This window comes from Urtica dioica, chromosome 4 (assembly GCF_054948205.1).
Source record: "Urtica dioica subsp. dioica isolate 48M chromosome 4, U.dioica_male_clone48M_v1_H2, whole genome shotgun sequence".
NCBI lineage: Eukaryota > Viridiplantae > Streptophyta > Magnoliopsida > Rosales > Urticaceae > Urtica > Urtica dioica.
In genome coordinates this window covers 7,830,170-7,844,340 of record NC_142759.1, presented here as the reverse complement: position 1 = coordinate 7,844,340, position 14,171 = coordinate 7,830,170, and the positions used below count along the sequence as shown (strand labels likewise).

At 40.0% G+C, this 14,171-nt stretch overlaps 2 protein-coding genes across 4 annotated transcripts; one reads left to right on the top strand and one right to left on the bottom strand.

The window, feature by feature from the left end:
* The first annotated feature begins 210 nt into the window (after positions 1 to 210).
* On the top strand, positions 211 to 4,519 carry CLC-C (chloride channel C). Of its 2 annotated transcripts, none has more exons than XM_089611086.1 (7): positions 211 to 511; positions 990 to 1,190; positions 1,426 to 1,603; positions 2,216 to 2,478; positions 2,550 to 2,819; positions 2,898 to 4,026; positions 4,117 to 4,519. In XM_089611086.1, exons 1-7 carry the CDS (start codon positions 348 to 350, stop codon positions 4,210 to 4,212), a joined length of 2,301 nt encoding a protein of 766 aa, XP_089467212.1. In that variant the 5' UTR covers positions 211 to 347; the 3' UTR covers positions 4,213 to 4,519. The 2 variants fall into 2 exon arrangements, with proteins under 2 accessions (XP_089467212.1, XP_089467213.1); XM_089611087.1 differs by having other exon boundaries at positions 365 to 511; positions 1,436 to 1,603.
* A 1,675-nt stretch (positions 4,520 to 6,194) lies between these two features.
* Positions 6,195 to 9,826, bottom strand: LOC149399976 (nucleic acid binding/RNA binding protein). Of its 2 annotated transcripts, XM_089611088.1 has the most exons (8): positions 9,693 to 9,826; positions 8,752 to 8,820; positions 8,011 to 8,118; positions 7,719 to 7,798; positions 7,524 to 7,599; positions 6,957 to 7,142; positions 6,742 to 6,870; positions 6,195 to 6,557 (listed from the first exon to the last, which is right to left on the bottom strand). In XM_089611088.1, the coding sequence occupies exons 1-8, from the start codon at positions 9,765 to 9,767 to the stop codon at positions 6,396 to 6,398; spliced, it is 885 nt and encodes a 294-aa protein (XP_089467214.1). In that variant the 5' UTR covers positions 9,768 to 9,826; the 3' UTR covers positions 6,195 to 6,395. The 2 variants fall into 2 exon arrangements, with proteins under 2 accessions (XP_089467214.1, XP_089467215.1); XM_089611089.1 differs by lacking the exons at positions 8,752 to 8,820; positions 9,693 to 9,826 and adding an exon at positions 8,435 to 8,522 and having other exon boundaries at positions 6,219 to 6,557; positions 8,011 to 8,298.
* Positions 9,827 to 14,171: the final 4,345 nt, after the last annotated feature.

Here is a 14,171-nt window from a genome sequence, read left to right as displayed (position 1 = left end):
TGTGGGACAGTTGGGACGTCTACGATCTTATTAATCGCCATCACGTTATGCTCTCCAAAATGTTCAATATTAATATTATAGTTGAGAAAAGACAACAACAAAAAAATCAACGTGAGGCCAAAAAGATTTCGGGTATGACGGCTATATTGGGAACGCTAACGTGTGACCTGTGATCTTCTAGGGAGTCCAAATATATATTATGGTACGTTACTTAGATTCTGATAGAAAGTCGGGATAAATATAATATAACGAAAAGGAAATAAAGTCGCGAGAGAAGAGAGTATATATAGCTCGGAGAGAGAGAGAGAGAGAGAGAGAAGGGAAAAGGAAAAGGAAAAGGAAAAGCTATGGCGGATATAGATGTGGAGGGATTAGATAGAGAAGAGTTAGGGATGGCAGAGTCGAAATCATCTTCTTTCAGAGAACCACTCGTCAAAAGTCGAACAAACCGTTCTTCTCAAATCGCGCTTGTTGGTGCCAATGCGTGCCCAATCCAGAGCCTTGACTATGAGTTCCGTCTCTTTCTCTCTCTTGTGATTTTCGTTTTGATGTTTTCCATGGAATCCTTTTTGGAAGACATGCTATTGAAGATAAACAAATGCTTGCCTGTCTCGACTCACCAGATTGATAAAGTTTTCGCGCCGTCTCATCATCTCATGCGATCGTCTTTATTTATTGTCTCGTTTTTCCAAATGTGATTGTTTATTAGCCTGGTTTACAGATCGATATATGATTTGTGTCCGTGTTATTTTGAAACGTATTCTAAATTCTTCTGATCCAAAGATCTGCTGCATAAGCATAACAATCGATTCCTTCACTGCCATGGTTGTTTCTGTGCATCATTTCTCATTTGGCTAGTTATTCACTTCCCGCGCTTGACATTTCTTTTTTGCATAATCCAGAAGAAGATTGAGCGTCCCGTGAACTCGCTTTAAAATCCCGATCCAAATTCAAGCCGTTTCGCTGATCTGGTCGGTCTCTATTTGCAGAATTCTGGAGAACGAGCTGTTTAAGCAGGACTGGAGATCCAGAAAGAAGGCGGAGATATTTCAGTACGTCGTCCTAAAATGGACGCTAGCGCTTCTGATTGGAATATGCACTGGGGTCGTCGGATTCTTCAACAACATCGCCGTCGAGAATTTAGCCGGCTTCAAGCTTCTTTTCACCAACAACCTCATGCTCAAGGAAAAGTAAGCATGTGTCTGCTCTATAACATACAAAATATCTGTTTAACACTACTTTCTTTTTCCTTTTTCTCTGTACAATCTATAATTTTATTTTATTGGATCGGAAAGATTAAAAAAATAAAAATAAAAAACCTCCTTTTCTATTCATGCTGGCTTCAAATGATTTACAAATAATTGTACTACGTCTTTGTGCTCGGATTGAGCCTGTAGTAAGTATATAGTTGTAAGTCCAGTGTAGGTATTTTCAGGCATTTGGGGCGTATCTTGGTTGCAATATGGTGTTTGCCGGCGCGGCGGTGGTTCTGTGTGCTTATGTGGCGCCGGCAGCGGCGGGGTCCGGCATTCCCGAAGTGAAGGCCTACCTCAACGGCATTGATCATCATTCCATATTGGCTCCCGCCACCCTCTTCGTTAAGGTGATTATTATGCATATTCGAACTTAGAAAAGTTCGGTTCGTATCTTGCAAATTTTTCTTTATATTCCAACTCAGTTCCAAGTAACTATTTCACCAAGAAAATCACAAGAACTTGATCTCGTAGACACTTTTCCGGGGTTTAATATGGTCGTACGGGGATTCGCTTAATACTCTGAGATGGACATTCCAAATAATTATGAAACACAATATAAATAAAAATCATATAAAGATTATGGGTCCGGACTGTGCTTTCATGGGGGCATTATCTCAGAGTTTTTGCAGATTATAAAACTTTTTATCTTACCACCATGAGCTCACTCACATTATTACAAAAGTTCCCATGTAATATGACGGATTAAGTATATCCAGAGTCTCAAACAACAGTCTGTGTAACTTCCGATGTTTATAAATTTATTTCATTGCAGTTAGGTGAATGTTTATGGCCTAATCTTTTTGCATGAAATAGTTATCTGCTCTCTCATCATCTATGGTCATATACAGAATATCGCTCGGGACATTCTGTCTTTAGATCCATCGAGGCTCTCAGCACTGAGGGAACGTTATACTGAATTTAATATAAATATGTATGATAGATAATAATGTACATGGCAGATATTTGGTTCCATATTTGGAGTAGCTGCTGGATTTGTAGTTGGCAAGGAAGGGCCAATGGTGCACACCGGGGCTTGCATAGCTTCGTTGCTTGGTCAAGGTGGTTCTCGCAAGTATCACTTGACTTGGAAATGGCTTCGCTTCTTCAAAAACGATCGAGACCGCCGCGATCTCATCACTTGCGGGGCTGCTGCTGGCGTGGCCGCTGCTTTCCGTGCCCCGGTCGGCGGTGTCCTCTTTGCCCTTGAAGAGGCAGCTTCCTGGTCTCTCTCTCTCTCTCTCTCTCTCTCTCTATACGACATAGAACGTGCTTATATATGTGTGGTTTGCGTAGGTGGAGAAGTGCGCTTCTGTGGAGGACGTTTTTCACGACAGCAGTGGTGATTGTGGTGTTGAGAAGCTTCATAGAATTTTGCAGAGGTGGTCAGTGTGGACTTTTTGGGGAAGGAGGTCTCATCATGTTCGATGTCAGCTCATCGAAAACAGCTTACAACACTGCGGATCTTCTGGCGGTTATATTCATCGGCGCAGTTGGCGGCCTTTTGGGGAGCCTTTACAACTTCTTCGTCAACAAAGTCCTCCGTGTCTACAGCATCATCAACGAGTACGAGACTTCCCGTGCGATCGATTAATTTTTGCTGTGGTTTTCGTGTTGCTGATTTGTGGTGGCTATGAATTGCAGGAAAGGTCCTTCATTCAAAATCATTCTTGTGTTGCTCATTTCGGCTTTGACCTCATGTTGCTCCTATGGCCTTCCGTGGCTTTCACAGTGCACTCCTTGTCCCGCTTCGTTCACGGATCAATGCCCCACCGTGGGCCGCTCCGGGAACTACAAGAATTTCCAATGCCCGCCCAACCATTACAACGATCTCGCTTCCCTTTTCTTTAACACGAACGACGATGCCATCAAGAACCTGTTTAGCTCCGGTGCCGACAAGGAGTTTCACCTCAACACGCTTCTAACCTTCTTTGTCGCCATCTATTTCCTCGGCATAGTGACTTACGGGATCGCCATTCCCTCGGGGCTTTTCATACCCGTAATACTCGCCGGGGCATCGTACGGACGCCTCGTTGGCACAATCCTCGGCTCTGTGTCGAGCCTCGACGCGGGTCTCTTTGCCCTTCTCGGAGCTGCGTCGTTCCTCGGCGGCACCATGAGAATGACGGTCTCTCTTTGCATCATTTTGCTTGAGCTGACCAACAATCTCTTGATGCTTCCATTGATGATGCTGGTCCTACTCGTTTCCAAGACCGTGGCCGATTGTTTCAACAAGGGTGTGTACGACCAAATCTTGATTATGAAAGGATTGCCTTATATGGAAGCCCACGCAGAGCCGTACATGAGAAATCTGGCCGCCGGAGACGTTGTCTCCGGCCCGCTGGTCAAATTCTCCGGGGTGGAGAAAGTCGAGAACATAGTATACTTTCTGAAGACAACGAGCCACAACGGATTTCCGGTGATCGATGAGCCGCCTTTCTCGGACGCTCCGGAGCTCTGCGGTCTCGTTCTGAGGTCTCATCTGCTCGTTCTGCTCAAAGCGAAGAAGTTTTCTAAGCAGAGGGTCACGACGGGGCCGCAGATCATGAGGGATTTCAGGGCACATGATTTTGCGAAAGCCGGATCGGGAAAAGGATTGAAACTAGAGGAGTTGGACTTCACGGAAGAGGAAATGGAGATGTATGTGGATCTACACCCGATCACTAATGCCTCGCCGTACACCGTGATCGAAACCATGTCTCTGGCCAAAGCGGCTCTTCTCTTTCGCGAGCTCGGCCTCAGGCACTTGTTGGTCGTCCCAAAGACTCCGGGGGTAATAACACTAAGCTAGCTTTGTTTAGCAAACTATTCGCTTTTATCTTCTGCTTGAAATTTGTTTGACTTGGGTATTTTTCTCCCACAGAGGCCTCCGATCGTTGGGATTTTGACGCGGTACGACTTCATGCCAGATCATGTTTTGGGATTGTACCCGGAATTACGCGTTCACTCTCATCGGTAGAGGAATTAATCAACCACTCCATTTTGAGATATGGTGGTATTCTTTATCTACTACATCAAGCATGGATAAGTTAATATTTGTTACAGCCAAATTCATAGTTCCATATGAAGTTACAAACTGAGAGGCCAAAATAAAATGTAAACTCAGCTATTCTTACTCGAATGATGTTTCGTTGAGATCGATAGTATCTGTAAATGGGCGTCGGAAGATATTTGTAAATAATGCCCGAATATGGTGTTACGGTAAGGCTTTATAGTACATTCTTTCAATAGTTCAAAAAAAAAAAGAGGAAAATCATTTGCAGAAATAGATGGGACTACCTCTAATTTAAGCCTATTCTGATTTGACATTCTGCTACAACTGTAGATACTGTTTTGAAAACTAGCTTGGGGCCAAAAATACAGCTTTGAACTGTTCATTCTCCCATTAGAAGAAGCACTTTTTTAGTCGGAAAGGAAACCACACATGTGTTGATACACAAAATAGAGAACTAGTTAAACTAAATAATATAAACGAAATGATCACATGTATATTTTGTGTTTGGAAATTAAACTAAAATGATCACATAAAGATACATAATTTCGAAACTTTACACAGAGAAAACGGACGTAACTGAGAGAGAGTAAATTGTACCCTAATTCTGAGGCACACGATAGCAGGGAATGAGGCAATGAAGGAGACGCATACAAAATTGGAGAACACCAACACCAACAGACCTCTGTTTCTCACAAACCGGAATTCCGTACACTGGATTTGGCACCATATACTGCTGATAACTTGAAATGCCTTCACATTCAGTCTCCAACCACGACGACGGAGGCAGCGGCGGTGCCGAAGGCTCGACCTTCTGATAACTCCTCGCCGGCGGCGGCGGCGGAGGCGGTCGGCGAGGCGGTGGCGGAGGAGAGTGGTGGAGAAGTGGGTTGCTCAGCTTTATCTTAGTCTTTGTCTTTGTCTTTGTCTTCTTTCTTGACCAGAACTTGAGCTTTTTTATTGATTTTATCATTGTGAGCCGGTGAAGAGCGTTTTAGATTACTTTCACAAGTTTTGGTCTCTGTCTACCGATCTTAGTTTAGTAGGTGTTGTAGTCTATTCAGTGTTTTTACTTTTTAATGCATTTTTAAATAATTGTCTGATTCCAATCCAACCGTTGGCCATCCATTATGATTTAGGCGCCTACAGCTTTTGCCATGAGTGTTAAAAGTTTTCAAATATGAGTTTTGACAAATTTTAAGGGAATTTGACGTGACGAATGAAATGAGTCCATAATTCAACTTTACTAAAAAATGATACTTTTTCACTTGTACTAATATCATTATAAAATGAAAGGAAATTACTTGGCCAAAATTCTATAAATAAAACATTAGAAATGCATAAATATACTAAAAGAAACATTAAAGAAAAGCCAAGTAATAAAATTTAATAATACCAACACATTCATAGAAGAAAAAAAAAAAACACAATTCCTAATAAATTGATTATAAGAGCTCAAAGGGTCATCCGAGATCAAACTCGTTGACGGTCTTGTATTTCAATTTCAACGCCATTTTTCCGTTTTGTTGGGCTTCGTAGAGATGGAAATGTGTAGTTTCTCTAAATTAAAGAGATAATTTACTAATTTATTAATTTTTGTTATTAAGTTATATTGTCATACGGTTATAGTGAATTGAGATATAGCCCACCTTTCGTTAATTTCTTGTAAATAGCCAAATTAACTTATTAACAGATTAGTAAAAGACTTATTTAATCCAACCAAACATATAAAAAAATGTAGTTAATAGGCTGCCACGTATGCAAGTTGGCTATTTACAAAGTATTTAACAAAAGTTTACTAATTTACAATTCCTATAGTTTATGTGGTTTTTTTGTTCTTTAAAAGAAATAAAATAAAACGCACCAAAGATCAAATGGCCTCTCTACTCTATTCTATTGCATTCCCATTTTACTTCTGTAACCAAATATGACCCTAGTATAATGATTAATAAACAAAACTTGGTGACGAGGGCTTTTGGAGAAGTAGAAATTTGCGGTCTCATCTCCTGACTCTGAAAGATAGATCAATTGCGACAAGGTTCAGCACAAAGTTGCCCAGTATTTTAGATTTAATAAAAGTCACAAGCAAGAACATTTTCATAGAACCTATCAGGAAAAAAAGGAGATAAAACTTTGATATTAAGGGGCCTCTAATCATCGGTCTCCCCGGCTCCACCCTTGAGATGTAAATGTTTCTCTCTTTTCTGAAAATCTGTTAGACCCTTTCCACTCCCAGTCACACCGACCTTTCCAAAAGGGTCATCTGGGGATTTGAAGATGCTCTCTCGCTTGCGTCCGGAGAAGAAACCGATCTAAAAACATCAAGGACCGAAGAACAGATCAGACAAATAGCATATTAGGGTCATAGATTAAGAGATGCAACGCAAAATTGTTCATAGACAAACATGTTGGTCACCAGAACTTAAGAATGAACAGCATATGAGCCTGTCCACATGAAATATAACTCTAACCAGAGATTAATTTCGTAAATAATACCTTCTTAGTCTTCCCTTTAACTGATTGGAATTGCTGCCAAGCATTTTGGCGTTTGTTCTGCGAAACTTCAAGCTGCTCGAACCTCATCTTCGATTTGAAAGCATGTATTTTCTTCCTTTTAGCAATTTTCTGTGGAACCCAAAGGTTGGAGGGAATCATACCATGTTATTTACTCTCAAGACAGAAAAAATTACGAAGTAAAGAAGACGACATACCACATCATCAGGGTCATTGGGTTCAATACGGAGTTTCGCCGGTAAGGTTCGTGATTGGAAATCAACAGAAGCAGATTGCGCAATTTTCCTTTTAATAGCTTGTTTTGTAGCTTCAGCTTCCCTCTCTGCTTCCACCATTGTATTTACAGCGGCTTCTTCAATTGGCCTTATATTGTAAGGTTCAACCTGTAATTTAAAAACGTAGATGGTATTTCAATTCAAAGAACATAATAACAGATTACACCATACAAAATTGAGATGCATGATGCAAACTCTTATCACCCCTCAAGACACACTTAGATTTGAGATTCGAAACAAATAGTTCTTACAAAATAACAGTTATTTTATTCAGAAAAAACTAAAAAAAATATATAAAAGAGAAATAAAAAGAAAAACGGAGGCCAAAGCAAGATACAAACTAGTTTTCCACTCTTCTAGGGCAGAACATTGTTTTAATTCATTATGGTTAAAACTAAACAATAAAAATACATGAAGCTAATGTGAAAGGCGAACTTACAGAAATTAAAGGGACAGAGAAATTATCAGGTATACACATAGAATACATACCTCTTCTTTATTACCCCATTCATCATAAGCGACGTAGTACCCATTAGGAGTAAAACCTTCAACTGTTGCATTATACCTGAGGATTTAACTATTTAAGCACAAACAAACAAGAAAAGAAATGTGGAGCGCAAATTGACATGGCATCATTAATTTTTAGATTCATCCTCTTCTACCACATGCTCAGACTACACATACCATTCCCCATCTTCACTGTAAACAGCTTGGACCTTCGTGCCAACAGGAAACTTCTGACTATCAGAACCAGTCTCATACTCCTGCATAAATAACCAATATAATAAATAAGGCTGGAGGGATTCCAAGCTAATTAATATCAACTGTGATGCTCTAAGATAGGCATCCACAAAATTATTAAGTTAAGTGTCTTTTCTTTTGCCGATCTAGCTCGGGATTGGCTTAGAGCACAATAGATTGTAACTTTCATTTTGGTCTCTGCAAAACAAGATAAGCATCTGTAGAAATAAGTTACCTTGTTGTCATCTTGGGGAGAAGAGGGAGATGGACCAGCATTTGTTTCAACACTAAAATTATCGTTTTTCTTTGCCGCCGCGAGTAGTTCTTCCGTTAGAGAAATCACCTGCATCCTTCAAACTTTAGTTTAAGCATAGAAATTAATCCACGGCTTTTGCTTATAGACATGACTACAGATGCATGAAAAGAAACTTATTGTCAAAATTCAAACTTAGAATCTGAAGATTGGAAATCAGGGATAGAGAGAAAGGGAGGGAGAGCAGGTAGGCGATCATGATGCAAACACCTGCAAAAGAACCAAGATAAAAAGTGATGGGTATTTTGTTGACGCTCTAATTCGAGTTTCGGATCTTTGGTTCCTCACTCCAAATAGTCCGATTTTCGGTTTACAAGAATTTGATTCAGCATATAAGTGTCCTCACCTTTACAACCCAGTAATGAAAAACAAACCTCCCAAGTAGCCATTAGCACCTAACTGATGTTGCTTGTTTGAGCAACATGTTGATCCCTTCAAAAAGACGACGAAATAAAGAAAGAATGGTAATTTCTGGCTTCTAGACTGACAAGAATATCTACAACTGACTCTGAGATCCTAACAAACGAGAAAATGGGGGCTGGTTTACTTCTAATAAAAGCAACTCAGCAAAAGCTCAATAACAGTTAAGAGGGATTGCATAATTTGATAATGCAACGATGAATTAAGATACAAGAGAAAAATAAAACTCAATATAAAAATTACCTCATTGAGCTCCCTTTCCATGTCGACATATTCTGAGTTTCCAGGCTCATCAACTAAAAGCTGTTTAACCTGACATTGATTAAAAAAAAACTTTTAGAAAACCCAAAAAGCGCAATGTATCAACAAAAACTACAAGTGGTCTATAACACAGCATTCAGTGATATACCATTTACCCACAGTTTTGAGTGGCCCAATTTCCATATAATTTAAGGTCAAAAATCTTATAAACACGTAGTCAGATCATCGAAAACAGTCATTTCATGTCTAAATAAATATCAAATGTCATGTAATGTGAATAAAATGTAACAATTATGAAATCACTGGTTATAAACAGGTACCCTACACTTTACATCATAGCAGTCAAAATATATGGTTTTGGAGGGTGTAATTTGTGAGTTTCAATGGCTTAACGCTTCACTTTTGACTAATTTCTTCATCGTTCAATGGCTCCATAGTGGGAAATCGCAGCATCCCAATTTTGTTCAAGTGATTTTGGTAACAAGTAGTTATCCCGGCTCTTCATAGTTCAACTTTAAACCCCTCCAATATGAGATTACCAAACCAAATTATCATCGTTCTCTTTGATCATGGAATCATTTAGTAGTACATAAAACAGCTGTAAGAAAGTGTATTCATAGAACAAGAATCTAGCCCTAAAATTGTTCATGAAAGGTTCAAACTCTGACAAATAGCACGCCATTGGCAACTCACAAAAACAAAAACGATAACATAAAACAAATTTTTTTTCTTTCGAATTTTGGAATCTTTTCGCACGCGTTCGAATGAGTCTTAAAAGTGATGAAAAGACACACTAACAGAGTCAAAGATTCTTGTTGCAAAGATTACTAACCCTAGAAAACAAGAACGACCAAAGGGCCGTGAATTATGCGCCAGATTGGAGCGTATTATTCAAATAATCGAAAGAAGCAAGAGTGAAATACCTGTTGAAGCTGATCTTTGTATGTGGAGAGGTTCGAAGCGAGCTCTTCAATGCTTACCTCTTCTTCTCCTTCCATTTTTTCAATCAGTTTTAGAACAAAAAACAATATGTAAAGTTGATTATTGAAGCGTGTAATTAAGCAGTATTAGCTAAAGAGGAAAAACCGTATAGAGAAAGTGGAGATCCGGAAAGTATCCGGCCCAAGTGAACACTGGGCCCACATAAAAAAGTTGGGCTGGGATATATTAGTAATAGAAATTGCCACAAGTAGGAGTAAATTATTAGATTTGGACACATTACTATCTTTTTTGAAAAATGGCACATCTAGGAGTAGGTATTTGAATTTGATGTGTACAATTACAAATATGCCCTTATCCCCAATTTGTTTCCCTCTATATAAACGTTTGTTATCCCGCGACTGTTCATTTTCCTCTTCATTTCTTTCTCCACCGATTCAACGTAACCAAGGAAACCGCCGCCGAGTCCTTCACATTCATCGTCACCTCCCTCTCCTTTTTCCTGTTTCTCCCACGATCTCTGGTTTATCCCCTTTTTCCTGTTTCTCTCCCACGATCTCTGCTTTATCCCCAAATCGCAAACCCCCAAATCGCGAAATCCCCAAATCGCGAACCTAAGTCGCGAACCAAGTTCAACCACCATTGTCCTTGTTCGAAACCCATACCATTTGCAGAATACCCAAAATGACGAAAAGAGATTACCCAAAAATGAAGAAAAGAAAACTGGTAGAAGGCGATGGAAACTCCCAAAAAAACCAAAAATCCAAACTTCCCGATCAAACGCCACCGCGGCGGAGTGTTAGGGTCGCTTCGTCGCCGATGAAGAAAACGACGGAGAAGAAAACTGAGGCGGAGTCATCTAGGTCAAAGAAAAAGAGTCCAGCAAATAGAACCCCAAATTCAAAGCGTCGGAGAGCGAGCGACGGTGAGGAGTCCGATTCCTACTGTGACGTTAATCAGAGGCAGGAAAACCTGATTCAGGTGTGTTGAGGTCATTTTTGCGAAACTTATAGGGGTGCATGTTTGGATCGGTTGTAGAGATGTTGAAATTTGTTTGTATAGGATAATTTACTCGTAATTCCGGTGAGTGAGTTTAGGTAGTTTTTTCAAAACTTGTTTGGGTGCATGTTTGGATTGGTTGTAATGATGTTGGAATTTGATTGTGACTAGAAGTTTGATTTCGAAGACCCATGGATGGAGACCATTTTTTGTGACGTTACTGTTTTTTTTGTTAAATGTAACTAATTGTTACTGGTTTTTATGTATATATTTATAGGGTTGGACTAGATACGTGACAGATGATTCTGTGGGGCAGTTCAACTTCAACTTCCACGGGAACGTCATGTCTTTCGTTGAAGAAGCTGCCATGTCGAAACAGGAATCAGACCTGTTTAGAGAGTCCTGCTTTGGCCATTTTTTGGAGATGCCCTCGATAACCCGCTCGTCTAAGATCCTCAGTAACCTTATGATGAGGACGGGTTACTTTGACGGACTTCCCAAAGCAGAAGATAGATTACATATAGAGATTGGTGGCGTCCCTAGGGAGTTCACCAGGGAAGATTTCAGTCTTATCACAGGTCTCCGAGTAGATGAGTCGTACAAGGCGACGGAGTACGACCAGGTTGCACCAGGGGGTCTATATGTTGAAACCTTCAAGCAAGGGGCACTTGCCACTCGGGGCAACATTGCAGCACTCATCAAGGACAGCACGGACTGGAATGACGTTGAGAAGCGAGTCCGGTTTCTTCTTCTCCACTTCCTCTACAATGTGCTTCTCCCGGGCCAACGAACAGTTGCCATGAAGAACAAATCATACATAAAGATGGTTGATGATCCGGCTACATTCAACGGATTCCCCTGGGGAAATGTTGTATGGGATCACTTCATGCTGACCGTGAGGAGTTTTGTGAAGAAAGCTGCCAGCCCAAGTAGCCCATCCAAAACCAAAAAGGTTCATTTCGAGGCCTTCCTGCTACCTTTGCAGGTATGGGCGTACGAGTGTATACCCAAATTGGAGTCTTTGGGTTTATGCACAGTATTTAAAGACGATGCTAGACCGTTGATTCTGCGATGGTCTTCTTCCGCCAGAGTATCCGAATCTGCATTGCAGTCCATTCGGTTACAAGAGGTACCAAAATTTACATTTCAAGAGGTACCATAGTTTATGCACAGATCCTAAGAAGTGTTTATAATGTTTTCCAGGTTGAGTTTAGAGCCATTGGGAGTGACATCGTACAACCCCCCTCTCAGCCCGACTCAACCATTAGTCGCAGTCGAAAGAAATTGAAAACATTTGCGGAGAATGAAAACTCTTGTGCTGATCATGAGGTAATTTAGTGACATGATCATTAGTGACTTGTATGTAACTACGTTATAGATTTTAGTGACATGTATGTCACTAAATTATACATTTTAGTGACATACATGTAACTACGTTATAGATTTCAGTGACATGTATGTCACTACGTTATAGATTTTAGTGACATGTATGTCACTAAATTATACATTTTAGTGACTTGTATGTAACTAAGTTATAGATTTTAGTGACATGTTTGTATCTAAGTTATAGATTTTAGTGGATGTTTGTATCTAATTTACAGATTGTAGTGACGTGTATGTAACTAATTTATAATATTAGTGACTTGTATCTATTTTAGTTACAGATTTTAGTGAGTTGTATGTATCTAATTTACAGATTGTAGTGACGTGTATGTAACTAATTTATTATATTAGTGACTTGTTTCTATTTTAGTTACAGATTTTAGTGAGTTGTATGTATCTAATTTACAGATTGTAGTGACGTGTATGTAACTAATTTATTATATTAGTGACTTGTTTCTATTGTAGTTACAGATTTTAGTGAGTTGTATGTATCTAATTTACAGATTCTAGTGACGTGTATGTAACTAAATCACATTGTTAATGACGTTGTTTCAGGATAGATTAGCCAATCTGGAGAAAGAGTTCAGTAACATGCATACTGATTTCATTGATCTTCATCGAGAGATCAAAAGGATATCAGAGGACATGAAGTTTGTCCTGGATACGCTGACCACCTTCTCGGCACAAAAGGCTGCGAAGGAAAAGCTTATGGAGGACCAGGCAGAGAAGCTGTCAGAGGAGAGACGGAAACGTGACCATGAGGAAGAGAAAGAGAAAGAAGAGCAACAACAACAGAGAGAAGAGAAAGAAGAGCAAGAAGAAAATGAACAACCAAAAGAGAAAGATGGGAAAGAAGAGCAACAAGAAGCGAGAGAAGAGAAAGAAGAGCAAGAAGAAAAGGAACAACCAAAAGAGAAAGATGGGAAAGAAAAGATAGCATTAGAGAAAGAGAAAGGAGAAGAAGAAACAGAGAAAGATAACCAAAATGGAAAGAGGGAAGAAGATGATAATGAGGAGGAGTTGGTTACGAAGTGCAAAGAAGATTCAGTCCAAAAAAAAGACGACGACGAAGAGGACAAAAAAGGAGGGAACCACAACGACACCCGCAAGACACACAACGATGAGGGATTGTGCAAGACAGAAGAAGATAAAACAACTGATAGTGAGTGTCCTGGTGGTGGTGGGGGAGGTAAAGGTGGCGTTGAAGCGTCTGACTCAGACGACAACGACAGTGATGGCATATCGGCCACACTAGGACCTCTTCGCTCTCCTCAACCATATTCTTATGGAGGGGTTGAGTCTTATGCCATGTCGGGATCTGAATGTAATTTCACTGTACCCGAAAGATCTCAAACAGTGGATGGAGAGGCATCTGAGGTGACCACTGACCAGGTGATTTCCCTTTGTGAATCACCGGAAAGACAATCACGTGTAAGGCGGGCGCCAATACATTTTACGCCAACAGTAGAGCCGAAGATCTACTCAAAGTTCACAAGAGGGCGGCCCAAACCTTTAAAGCATCCACTGGCGGACCCATTCGCGCCCCCGAACGATGGCGATGTGCCAGTAATGCAGGAGTGGGTGTTGAAGGGATTAAAGAAGTTAGTCCCCTTTGTTTAATTTGTTGTTTGAGGATGATTGAATGGTGGTTATTAATTTTTGTTTTGATGAACAGGGTTATTGATGTTGACGATGAGCTTATGTACACCAAATTGGAAGAAGAACTATGGCCAAGGGTGTTTGATTTTCGTGTAGAGGTCATTTCACAGAAGACCTGGTTCTACAAGATTTGGACACCGGCAGCTTGGCTCAGTGGTTCCGTAAGTTTCATGTGGATAACTAATTTAGTGGCGTCCTAATAACTAAGTACTCATAATTTAGTTACGTACGTATAACTAATTACGATAATTTAGTTACTATGGAGAACTGATTAGTTACATGTTGATAACTAATAACTAGAATTTAGTTACTATGGACAACTAGTTACTCTAATTTAGTTACGTCCGAATTACTAATGAATATAATTTAGTTACATGTTGATAACTAATGACTATAATTTAGTAACTATGGATAAATAATTA